Source organism: Lithobates pipiens, unplaced genomic scaffold, assembly GCF_037356315.1.
Source record: "Lithobates pipiens isolate NorthernLeopardFrog02 unplaced genomic scaffold, aLitPip1_a1.2 Scaffold_1, whole genome shotgun sequence".
NCBI classification, from domain to species: Eukaryota; Metazoa; Chordata; class Amphibia; order Anura; family Ranidae; genus Lithobates; species Lithobates pipiens.
This window is the reverse complement of record NW_027507685.1, coordinates 155440863-155453767: the sequence shown is the minus strand read 5'-3', so window position 1 is coordinate 155453767 and position 12905 is coordinate 155440863. Positions and strand designations below refer to the sequence as shown.

Here is a 12905-nt window from a genome sequence, read left to right as displayed (position 1 = left end):
AACTTCCGATAGTAGTTGGCAAAGCCCAGGAAGCGTTGCAGAGGACGTAAACCCACGGGTCAAGGCCACTGTAGGACTGCTGACAGTTTCTCTGGGTCCATTGAAAAACCAGCAGTGGAAATGACATAGCCCAGGAATGTAACCTGTTCACGATGGAACTTGCACTTCTCCAGTTTACAATAGAGATTGTTCTCTCTTAGTTTCTGAAGTGCACGACAGACATCTGTGTGGTGGCTCTCCAGGGACTTGGAAAATATGAGGATATCATCGAGATAAACCACCACACACAATTGCAACAAATCTCGGAGGACATCGTTAATAAATTCCTGGAAAACTGCCGGGGCGTTACAAAGGCCAAAAGGCATTACCAGTTATTTATAATGGCCTGTTCTGGTATTAAACGCAGTTTTCCACTCGTCGCCCTCCTTAATGCGCACGAGATTGTATGCCCCTCTCAGGTCAAGCTTTGTGAAAACCGTTGCTCCCTTGAGGTGGTCAAATAACTCTGTAATCAATGGAATCGGGTAGGCATTCTTAATCGTGACACAATTGAGATCCCTATAATCTATACAAGGTCTCAGTTCACCGCTCTTCTTTTTCACAAAGAAGAACCCAGCACCAGCAGGAGATGAGGACTTGCGGATGAAACCTTGAGAAAGTGCGTCAGCAACATACTCCTCCATGGCCTTATCCTCCAAGACCGACAAAGGGTATACCTGGCCACGAGGAGGTATGGCACCAGGTTGAAGGTCAATTGCGCAATCATAAGGCCGCTATGGAGGCAAACTCCTGACTTGACCTTTATCAAAGACATCGCCAAAATCACGGTACTCCTCCTGTAGGGAGGGGAGTGAAGCGGTGCACAGGACCTTGGATACCTTCAGGAAGCATGTCTCACTGCATTGTGGTGACCAGGAGAGAACCTCAGCACGGAGCCAATCAAAAGAGGGGCTGTGCTTCTGTAACCAAGGATAACCAATAACCAGCGGAAATCTGGGTGAGGAAATAACTTGGAATTGGATTATCTCATGGTGAAGAGCCCCTACGGCCATGGACAACGGAACCATCTCATGAGTCACATGGGCAGGCTGTAAAGGTCTCCCGTCAACAGCCTCAATGGCAAGTAGAGTGTCACGCAGCTGCAGCGGAATCGAGCTGCGAAACAAATGCAGCATCAATAAACAGGCCTGCAGCCCCAGAGTCGATTAGAGCCTGTATCTCAATGGACGACTCAGCCCAAGAAAGGTTGACCAAAACCAGGGGCTTATCCTTCTGGATAACTGGGGACGAATCAACGCCACCTAAGGTCTGTCCATGACAGGACCTCAAGGTTCGGGTATTCCCTGGACGGGTAGGACAAGACTTCAAAAAGTGACCTGCCTGGCCACAATAAAGGCATAATCTCTCCCTCCTCCTAAAGGCTCTCTCATGCGCAGAGAGACGCGTGAAGCCCAGGTGCATGGGTTCAACTTCACTGACCAACTTGGTATCAGGAGGCATGGGAGGTGAGGGAGGTGAGGGAGGCACGGGTGGGACTACAAAGCTCGGAGGCAAACGTACAGGAGGCTTCCACAAGCGCTCCTTAAGAGAAAGTCTTTCTCTGAGTCTGGAGTCAATGAGGATGGCAAACGAGATCAAGCTCTCCAGCTCAGTGGGTATATCTCGGGCTGCTATCTCATCCTTGATGGAATCCAAGAGACCATGAGAAAAAGCAGCCACGAGGGCCTCATTATTCCAAGCAACCTCTGCTGCCAGAGTACGAAATTCAATGGCGTAGTCGGCAACAGTTCTCGTACTCTGTTTGATTGACACACATACATCTTATAGAGGTAATACTCGAGGCGGGTGCCTGCACAGAGACTGGCGCAGCAGCAAGGACAGCCTGCGACTCAGGTTGTACCGGAGCAGCCACCGTGGGGGATTCCAGGTGAGCCGTGCGATTCAGGAGCATTTGTAACGCCAAGGCAAACTGATCCATGTGGTGATCTTGCTCATCCAATCTGGAAAAAATATTACCAACAAGTGGATTGACTGTATCTTCTGAATTCATGACCTTCGCGTACTGTCAGGAACCATGAAACAGACTGAGACAGAAGTACAATCAAATCACACTTGTTGATTAATAAAAATAAAAAGATAAATAGAAAAAAGCGTAGTCAAGCATAGCCAGAGTCCAGTAGCCAGATCGGGTAATCAGCCAGTCCAAAGTTCATTAACCAGATCGGGTAATCAGCCAGGCCAGAAGTCAGGGATCCAAGGAGAGCAACTGCAAGTAGGATAAGAAGCCAGGGGGGATGACAGCAAGCCAGTCTTGAAACAAATAGCAGGAGATGGTTCCTAGTGATGTGACCAACGCGAAGGCAAAGGAAAAAGTGAGTTGGAAGGCTTTAAATAGGCAGGTCAGACGAGCATAATCGGAAACAGCTGGTAACTGTGGAAAGAGAAGAGAGCTGGCAATTAGCCGACAGCTGAGCAGCCAGCCCAGAGGAGGAAGGGCTAAGCCAGCCCTGACAATGACACAGTGGTCTCCCGCTGTGTGACAAGTAGACAGGAGTAGGGGGAGGAGGAGGGAGGGAAGCACTTCAGCCACAGTGTAGACCAAAGCGGCCCCAGGGCAGGCAGCCTACCGGGAAATGTCCCAGTATCCTGGTAGGCCAGTCCGCCCCTGCTTGTGGGTTGAACTAATCTTTTTAATTCTCCTTTAAGGGAGTGTGGCGGGGGGGTTGACCTATGCCCACATACTTTTGCTAATAGGTGTTCCTCACTCCCATCTCAAAAAGTTGGGAGGAATTTCTAATCCCTCTCCACTATCCAAGACTAAAAAAAAGGTGTTGCATTTAGTTATACTTCAACACAGTGCACCTTAACGCATGCTAACATGTTGAAGAGAATTCATTTAGGTGCAGTAATATTCAATGCATGGGTGAAGGAGGCATTGAAGTTACAATGCCCCACCCCCTCTGGTCTGTGACTGATGCTCATAAGGCGTTCTTCATGGTGCTATACAGAAGAACATGTTAGAACGTGATGCTCTCCGTGCAGTCAGCACTACTAAATTAATACCTCCCAACCATCCTGGATTCCGCGCGACCGTCCCTCGATTTCAAGTGTGTCCCAGGGTCCCGCAGGTTTGGGCTAGATTCCAGAATGTTCCTGCACTGGACTCTACTTCGTGTGAGGATTCCTGTCAGCAGGGCATTCCTGTGCACTGCACTTCTGCACCTCCCTCACACGGAGAAACAACCACCGTACAGACTACTGCTCAACAGTGAGTACTACCACTCTAGTTTAGTTAGCAGCAGACTTGAACGAGTGGGCACTGACCCAATGGCATCTTCTGCTTTCCATCTCTGAACTGTCATTCAACATTGTCACCGGCTTGGCTCATTGTCAGCGGGCGGCTCCGCTTTCTCCACCACCCAGCCAGGAGCCAAGATCCCTTTCACACTGGGGTGCTTTTCAGGCATTTTAGCTCTAAAAATAGCACCTGTAAAGCGCCTCTCAAGCCACCCCAGTGTGAAAGCCCGAGTGCTTTCATACTGGGGCAGTGCGCATCGGCAGGGCCTCAAAACGGGCGCTATTAACCTTTTCCCTGGCCGCTAGTGGGAGTTAAAAGCACCCCGCTAGCAGCTGAAAAGTGCCACTATAACAGTAGTAAAGCGCCACTAAAACTAGGCCATATTTATCTGCATGGGGGATGCACGCAAGATGCATTTGAAGCTATGCACCCGCACCCACCCACACTGATTTCTCATTGGCAGTCACACACAAATCTGTTGCCATCCAGGACGCTGTGGGTGGCTCTCTGGGAGCAAGTTCGGCATCACTGGGGGGGGTGGAGCAATGATGTCAGCTAAAGCAATTTGGCCACACCTACTGTTTGCGCAGACTGCTATGCGTACCATATTACTACTCTCCTTGGGGCACCCAAAGGTGTCCCAGGTATTTTATAATCCTATAGTGTATACTGTGGGGAAAAAAAATTGGCCTGCACCACTAAAGTGTTCAGGTTCGTCCTGAGCAAAAAGGTGGCAACACTACTGTGCACCCTTATCCAGGTAAACATACACGGCCCTCACACAGGTTACGCATTCATACGACCTGTGGAAACGAGGCCTTATACTCTCCCAGGTGAGAAACCAGGAAGAGGGGGCTGGGGTCCGAAGACAATTATTTTCTAAAAAAATATATAAGAATGAGCTCCGGCATGTTTGCACACCCCACGTGCAGAGCCCGCCAGGAAGTCGGCACTACGCTGAGCTAATCACAGGCAGTGAGACATTTTCCCAATGCGTGGCTGCAGAGATCGAGAAATGTCTCAGTGCCTGTGATAAGCATAGTGCCGACTTCCTGGCAGGCTCTGCACGTGGGGTCTGTGAACATGCCGGAGCTCATCCTTAAATATCAGTAAATAATAACAATATCCATTTGTGTGAGCGGGGGTGTGAGAAATTCATTGGGGAGGGTGAAGGTCAGCTATAAGTATAAAACACTAGGACCCCTGTCAGTTATTTATTGTTTTCTGTCTATTGAAGTGTTTCTCTCACTTTCTGTCAGGTAAACAGTTGTCCCGAAACAGGAAGCGAACAGAAAAAAATGTTTTAATCTTTCCCCACTTTAAACAAAACGAAAGTGTTGTCTTTAATTACACTTTATTTACTGTATTAGAGGCTTGATATAAGATCAGAGGGTATACACCAGCACTGTGTACACAAGTACTGGCAGTGAGCAGATCAAACAGCCTGACAGATGCCAGGCCCGATCACGTGGGCTGTCGAGTCATGTGACCGGTCAGCTGACAGAGCCGTGCATTCTCCCGAAGGCTGCCAGTGGTCGGAAAGGACTGTGTTCTATAATGGTGCCTCACTTGTGATCAGAGCGTTGTGTGGCCCCAGAGCTGCAGGCTGGAGTCTCCCCGGAGCACAGGGGCCCCTAAGAGGGAGGATTCTGCGGTGACTCCCAGGCAGACCTGCTTCCTCACCCCCAGACCCAGGGGCAGTCTCCGCAGGTGAGATAGGGAGGGGGACTGTAATACAATGGTGGATCCTGGGTAATGTAGACATGGGGGGGGGTGGTAATTTCTCTAGAACCTGACTTAATCTTTATGTATAGTTGTATAAATGTGTGCATATATTGTTGCAAGCTGGTTCACACCACAAGGCACAGAATATGCATGCAGGTTAATGCTGTATATATTGTTAATGCTGCACTTCAGTCAGTGGCATTTTGTAGAGCAGGGGCGTCAAACTGGCGGCCCTCCAACTGGTGTGGAACAAGTACCGTCATACTCCTGTCACATCACATTTGGCTACCCGTCACATTTTGCTACCCGCTGGAGTGCGCATGCGTGACATATGTGTTCCGACACAGGGCCCCTCGCAGGCTCGCTACGCTTTGGGCGCAGCCTTGCTTCACTTTGCATGAATATAATCAAACTCCATATCCACTTGGATGGTGGGGCTTGAACCTGGACTCAGGGGTGGAATGCATACGGCAGAGTCGTGCATACGCAGTCCAGCGGGTAGCCAACTGTGATGGGTCGCCGTATGTGATGAGACAGTCCCATTGTCAGCCTTGCAATGCCTCATGGGGCTTGTAGTTCTGCAACAGCCGGAGAGCTGCCAGTTTGACACCTGTGCTGTAGAGGCTCTGTGCACCTTCCCAGCCTTCTCATTATTGCACTATTGACTTTGGGACAATCATCCTGCCCATAGATTGTTCGGCCTGTTCAGCAGGGCCTGGCTGAGATTCGAACCATCTATGGCTGCCTAACAAGAGCCAGGAGGGGAAGCCTTAACACTTTATTATTATTTTTTTTTCAGTACATTTGGAGAAAATGTATTCAATTATCACCATGACACTTATCACATTATATCTGTTTTTCATCTAGGACTCCTCTGGGAAGCCGAAAAAATGTCAATTCTGTGTTTAAGTCACCGGTAAGTTCTATATTAGACTGACATATACGTATTTTTTCTAATTCTCTTCATACATTGATACTCCAGAACTGGTGTTTTTGTTTTTTTTCTGAGTGGGAATTGTGATCAATTCTATGTACAGGCTAGCCGAAGAGGATTTGAGATTCATTTTTTTGGGGGTTTTTAAATGGTTCTCCCTTAAAGAGTACGTTTAGACATCAGTTTGGGACCCTCCTGAGATCATTCATAATTCATTGACAGGTGCAGTTGACTCCTATTGCTTGCTTCAGGCATGTTTGGTTTTCTTATAGAATTGTATTGGAGCACAAAAACCCATTTGAAGAAAGCAAAGCCAGTTGACACCAGCCCTTAAGACAGGGGTTGACAAATTTGCTTTGAATTTAGGAGCCAGTTAAAAAAGTTAGGAGCCATTTTTTTTTTTTTTTTTTAAGCGTGGTATGGATTGTCAGCTCCCGGGGTAAGGCCACTCATTTTCACCCCCTATCCCTAACTCACAATGGAGCACCCAGTCAATAACTCCAATGAAATGCTGTTACATCAGGGTTATGGGCTGACCAGAAAGAGTAAGGCTGGCAACAGATGGAAGTGGCTGGCACTGGTAGGTGGCACTGGTTGCCACTGGCAGGCAAGTGACACTGGTTTGGAACTGGCAGGTGGCACTATTTGCACTGGCGGTGGCACTGATTGGCAGGTGGCACTGGTTGGAAGTGGCAGGTGGCCCTGGTTGGTGATGGCAGGTGGCCCTGGTTGTCGGTTGCACTAGTTGTCACTGGCAAATGGCACTGGTTGGTGGTGGCACTGGTTGGTGTTGGCAGGTGGCACTGGTTGGCGGTGGCACTAGTTGGCACTGATTGGCAGGTGGCACTGGTGGTGGCACTGATTGGCGGTGGCAGGTGGCACTGGTTGCCACTGGCAGGCACGTGGAACTGCCAGATGGCATTGGCAGGTGACACTGGTTGGCATTGGCAGGTGACACTGGTTTGGAACTGGCAGGTGGCACTGGCAGGTAGCACTGGCGGTGGCACTGATTGGCAGGTAGAACTAGTTTGGAAGTGGCAGGTGGCCCTGGTTGGCGGTGGCACTAGTTGTCACTGGCAGATGGCACTGATTGGGGGTGGCACTGGTTGGTGTTGACAGGTGGCACTGGTTGGCGGTGGCACTAGTTGGAACTGATTGGCGGTGGCACTGGCAGGTGGCACTGGTTGGCACTGGCAGATGGCACTGGTTGGCACTGGCAGGTTTCACATGGAGCACTCTGTTACTGAAATGTAACAGAGGAGCTGTCAGAATTGAGCTTAATGTCGGAATGGGCGGGACCTGGCCGGGGTGGGCGGGACTCAGCAGCTATCAAACACCAGCCAACGATTGGGCTGCTTAAGAAAAGGGGCGGGGCCACATACACGTAGCGGCCCGCCCAGATCCCATTGGCTGGTGTTTGATAGCTGCTGGGTCCCGCCCACCCGGCTGGGTCCGCCCACCCCGACATCAAGCTGAAATCTGACAGATCCTCCTCTCTCCGTTGCTTGACGGTTTCACAGACTTAGCTTGGCACCGCCGAGTGTGGAGGAGGGAGGAGGACGGCAGTCAGTGTTCATGCGCTGCATGTCTGGGGCATCAATAGTGAGTGGGCTGGTGGCAGCTTAGGCGCCAGGTTGCGATTTCTGGTCGCATTGGAGGCCTGGGGTTTGTCGAGCCTTGCCTTAAGAAGATCATAGTTTTCATTTAAAGGATATAGAATCCTTTCAAAGTGAAACTAGACTTTTTTCCAGGTATGGAGGGGTGCCCCCTGCCTTTCCACGTTGCAGCATTTGGGGCCTGAATGGCCAATCACAGGGCTTTAACACTGGCACATCAGACTGGGGTGTTATGTCATGGAGCGCACATTTATTAGTAATATTGGGTGACATTGTTTGTGGATTGAAGTGATGGAGGAGAGGAGATATAAGTAAATGTAAGAATGGAGGGAGAATTTAGTTTTTTTTAAATGTTGGTTTACTTTGATCCTTTTGCTGCCACCACCGTTTGTCATTATGTCATGCATTGGTGGCAGCAAAAGGATTTTACACATAGCTGTCAGCTTTCTGTGAGCCTTGTACCCCCTGCGATCTGTGATTCATTAGCTTCACTGGAAGATAAATGAGACATCCAGGGTCCAAAAGGCCCCCGATGTCTCATTGAAGAGACCCTGTCACAAATATTTTGTCACGTAGGGGGGAAAAAAAAAAGTTGCCTATCTGATATAAAGTTTTAGTGAAAAAATAAAGTTGCACTCAAGCGCTCCCCACGTATGTGCACGCACAAGCATAAACACACCCGTCAGGGGCGCCTACACATGTTGCATACTGTTGTACTCTCTGGAATGAGAAAAAAAATTCTAGGGCTGCTGCTCACAATTAAGTGATGGCCTATAGAAATATCTGTGGAAAGTATAGGGTACTGAAGTTTATTGTTTTGTGGGTGCACAAGACTCTGGTCCGGCCGCACCTAGAGTATGCTGTTCTGGGTACCAGTCCTCAGAAAGGATGTGTACTGGAAATAGGGAGAGTACAAAGAAGGGCAACAAAGTTAATAAATGGTCTGGAGGATATTAGTTATGAGGAAAGGTTGCAAGCACTGAACGTATTCTCTCTGGAGAAGAGACACTTGAGAGGGGATATGATTTCAATATACAAATACCGTACTGTTTACCCCACAATAGGGAGAAAACTTTGACAGCTGAATATGACACGTGGCGAAAAAAAAGAGGTGTAACCTTAAACTACGTAGAGGGTTCTTGACTGTAAGAGCGGTAAGGATGTGGAATTCCCTTCCACAGGTGGTGGTATCAGCAGGGGGCCTCAATATTTTCCAAAAAATTATTAGATAAGCACCTGAACGACCGCAACATACAGAGATATACAATGTAATACTGACATATAATCACACACATAGGTTGGTCTTGGCATGTTGGGTACCTATTTACTTATTCTTTTATATTTTACCCAAAAATTGGATAACATGTTGTGTTTGTGTGACCTAAAATAAACTTTAGTTAAAAAAAAAAATGCCAAAAAATGTCTCTCTATCCTTCAGTCAGTTTTATGGCACTTCCAATATACATTCTCTAGCTGTTCTTTTGCCTAGTCTCACTTTTGAACTATTCCATAGTGCTGACTGCATCATGGCTGCCATTTCAGTGGAGGTGTAACCTATCACCAGCTAGCTTTCATGTTCTTAGATCACATCACCTCAGTTACATTTTCCTGGTGCAAACATAGCTGCATACATGTGGTAGTATGCTGCCATGGATTGGCGCCAAGAAAGAAAAATTACAGTAAGAATTTGATACAATTTTCCGTTTTCCCAGCACCAACATGGCAGCATACTACCACATGCATGCTGCCATAGATTGGCACCAGGAAAGAAAACGATACTAAGAATTTGATACAATTTTCTATTATCTGTGTTGTCTATTGATTGGTAGTGATGGACGAACTTCCGACGGGACGTTTCGCGAACGCGAAACGCGAACGGGCACAAACGTTCGCGAAAACGACCGTTCGCCGCGGGCTCCATTGACTTCAATGGGAGGCGAATTTCGCAAACCTTTAGGTCGAATTTGCGGCCACGGGGTAATTATTAGGGGGTAGCACGTAGTCCCACCACCTGGACAATAGCATAATACATGTATGAGGTGAATTTGGGATCGATAACTACAAGCATTTTTTTTTTATTTGGGAAATTGTTCTGACAATTCAGGACTATGGAGCTAATGAAGGCAATGGAGGAGAGGGAAGGTCAGGGACCAGGGTAGGCAAACAAGAGGGTGCAGGAGATACAGAGCACTGACAGCAGCACCGTAATACAGAGCACTGACATCAGCACCGTGACATACAGCGCTGACAGCAGCTCCGTGACATACAGCGCTGACAGCAGCTCCGTGACATACAGCGCTGACAGCAGCTCCGTGACATACAGCGCTGACAGCAGCTCCGTGACATACAGCGCTGACAGCAGCTCCGTGACATACAGCGCTGACAGCAGCACCGTGACATACAGCGCTGACAGCAGCTCCGTGACATACAGCGCTGACAGCAGCTCCGTGACATACAGCGCTGACAGCAGCTCCGTGACATACAGCACTGACAGCAGCTCCGTGACATACAGCGCTGACAGCAGCTCCGTGACATACAGCGCTGACAGCAGCACCGTGACATACAGCGCTGACAGCAGCTCCGTGACATACAGCGCTGACAGCAGCTCCGTGACATACAGCGCTGACAGCAGCTCCGTGACATACAGCACTGACAGCAGCTCCGTGACATACAGCGCTGACAGCAGCTCCGTGACATACAGCAGCACCGTGACATACAGCGCTGACAGCAGCTCCGTGACATACAGCGCTGACAGCAGCTCCGTGACATACAGCGCTGACAGCAGCTCCGTGACATACAGCGCTGACAGCAGCTCCGTGACATACAGCGCTGACAGCAGCTCCGTGACATACAGCGCTGACAGCAGCTCCGTGACATACAGCGCTGACAGCAGCTCCGTGACATACAGCGCTGACAGCAGCTCCGTGACATACAGCGCTGACAGCAGCACCGTAAGCAGCCCCAGGAGGAAGTCAGCACAGCACAGGGATGGTGTGATCCCCTCATAATAAGAACCCCCAGGAGGAAGTCAGCACAGCACAGGGATGGTGGGAGCCCCTCATAATAAGAACACCCAGGAGGAAGTCAGCACAGCACAGGGATGGTGGGAACCCCTCATAATAAGCAGCCCCAGTAGAAATATGACACCGCTCAACCTCTTCAAAGAGGAGGGTAGGGGCATATAGTACGGTGTGCTTTTTTGGGTCAGGGAAGTGAGCCAAATGAATTAAGAAGGTCTGTGTGCTTGATTCCAAAAATTGTTTATAGACATATACATGGTCTACTGATCACATGTGTTGAATTCCTCCGAGATCCATGCCTCATTCATTTTTAGAAATGTGAGGTAGTTAACACTGTGGTGAGCTAGGCGAGTACGCTTATCGGTCACAATCCCCCCTGCTGCGCTGAACGTCCTTTCGGACAGGACACTGGATGAGGGGCAAGCCAACAGTTCGATTGCAAATTGGGCAAGCTCTGGCCAGAGGTCAAGCCTGCCCACCCAGTAGTCTAGGGGTTCATCACTCCTCAGAGCGTCCACATCGGCCGTTAACCCAATGTAGTCGGACACCTGACGGTCTAGGCGTTCCCTGATGCTGGATCCGGATGACACCTGTCGATGGGTCGGCTGAAAGAATGACCTCATATCCGAAGTCACCAACACATCTTCAAACCGGCCTCTTCTTGCAGGCGCTGTTGGATTGGTACCCGCAAATCCTTCTCTGGGAGTGGGAATTGCTCCTCTGCCAGCGCACGCAAAAGCAGAATGCAGCATTTCTCGAAGCAAGGCCTGGAAGTGCTGCATTCTGACAGCCCTCTGCGACGGCGGTAACATTTCCGCCATTTTGTGTTTGTACCGGGGGTCTAAGTACGTTGCCACCCAGTACTGGTCCTTGACCCTCATGCTTTTTATACGGGGGTCCCTATTAAAACACTGGAGCATGAAGGCCCCCATTTGCACTAAAGTGGAAGCGGTGTGGTGGCCTGGCTCCTGCTCATCATCCAGGATAATGTCGTCCTCTTCATTCTCCTCTCCCCATCCTCGCACAACAGGGATCCCAGAAAGGTTTAAAGCATGCTCTTCTTGCTCCTGCTCATCCGCCCCGGCACCATCCTCCTCTGACTCCTCATCAGACTCCTGTTGTTGACTTGTCTCAGATAGAGTAGCCCCCCCTGGGAATTCATCCAGCATTGCGACTTCCTCATCTTCCCGCTCCTGCTCCTCCACAGCCTGATCAATGACACGACGCAATGCACGCTCCAGAAAGAAGGCATAAGGTACCATGTCACTGATGGCGCCATGGCTGCGACTGACCAGTTTGGTGATCTCCTCAAATGGCCGCAGAAGTCTGCATGTGTCGCGCATGAGCAGCCACTGGCGCGGTGAAAAAAAACCCAGCTCCCCAGAACCGTTTCTTTCGCAGAGTTCATACAGGTAGACGTTAACTGCACGTTTCTGCTGGAGCAGCCTATCAAGCATATAGAAGGTTGAGTTCCATCGCGTCGGGCAATCGCAAATAAGACGTCTGACCGGCAGATGGTGTCGCCGCTGAATGTCAGCAAGGCGAGCCATGGCCGTGTAAGATCTTCTGAAATGGGCCGAGATTTTCCTTGCCTGCCGCAAGATGTCCTGGACCCCAGGGTATTTGACAAGGAATCGCTGCACGACCAAGTTTAAGACGTGTGCCATGCACGGCACGTGCGTGATTTTGCCCTGTTTCAATGCGCTAAGCAGATTGGCACCGTTGTCACACACCACTTTACCAACTGTCAAATTGAGCGGTGTTAGCCACTCATCTGCCTGTGAACGCAAAGCTGAAAGGAGTGCCGGGCCAGTGTGGCTCTTTGCTTCCAGGCACAACAGACGCAGCACGGCATGGCAACGTCTCACCTGGCATGTGGAATAGGTTCTGGGGAGCTTGGGCGGTGCAGTGGAAGAGACGCTAGCAGCGGAAAAGGAGGAGGCAGCTGAGGAGGAGAGGGAGGAGGATGGAGTAGGAGGAGGAGAAGAAGAGTCAGGCCTGCATGCAATCCGTGGCGGTAAAACCAAATCTACACGGGTGCCACGGGTTACATGCTTGACGGCCGTCAGAAGGTTCACCCAGTGGGCAGTAAAACTGATATACCTTCCCTGCCCGTGTTTGCTAGACCACGTGTCTGTGGTCAGATGTATCTTGGCACCGACACTGTGTGCCAGAGATACATTCACTTGCCGCTGAACATGGCCATATAGCTCTGGGATGCCCTTCTCTGAGAAATACTTCCTTCCTGGGACCTTCCATTGTGGTGTTCCAATGGCCACAAATTTGCGAAAGGCCTCCGAGTCCACCAGTTT

The 12905-nt window shown here is 49.8% G+C and overlaps 1 protein-coding gene across 1 annotated transcript in view; it reads left to right on the top strand.

The window, feature by feature from the left end:
* Nucleotides 1–4856: 4856 nt before the first annotated feature.
* Nucleotides 4857–12905, top strand: part of SWI5 (SWI5 homologous recombination repair protein) — a gene marked incomplete at its 5' end in the record, with an annotated part of 30532 nt that continues 22483 nt past the window's right edge. Inside the window, 2 exons of the mRNA XM_077478737.1 lie at nucleotides 4857–5008; nucleotides 5891–5939. Coding sequence (XP_077334863.1) covers nucleotides 4857–5008; nucleotides 5891–5939 — 201 coding nt within the window. The remainder of the gene's footprint in view (nucleotides 5009–5890; nucleotides 5940–12905) is intronic.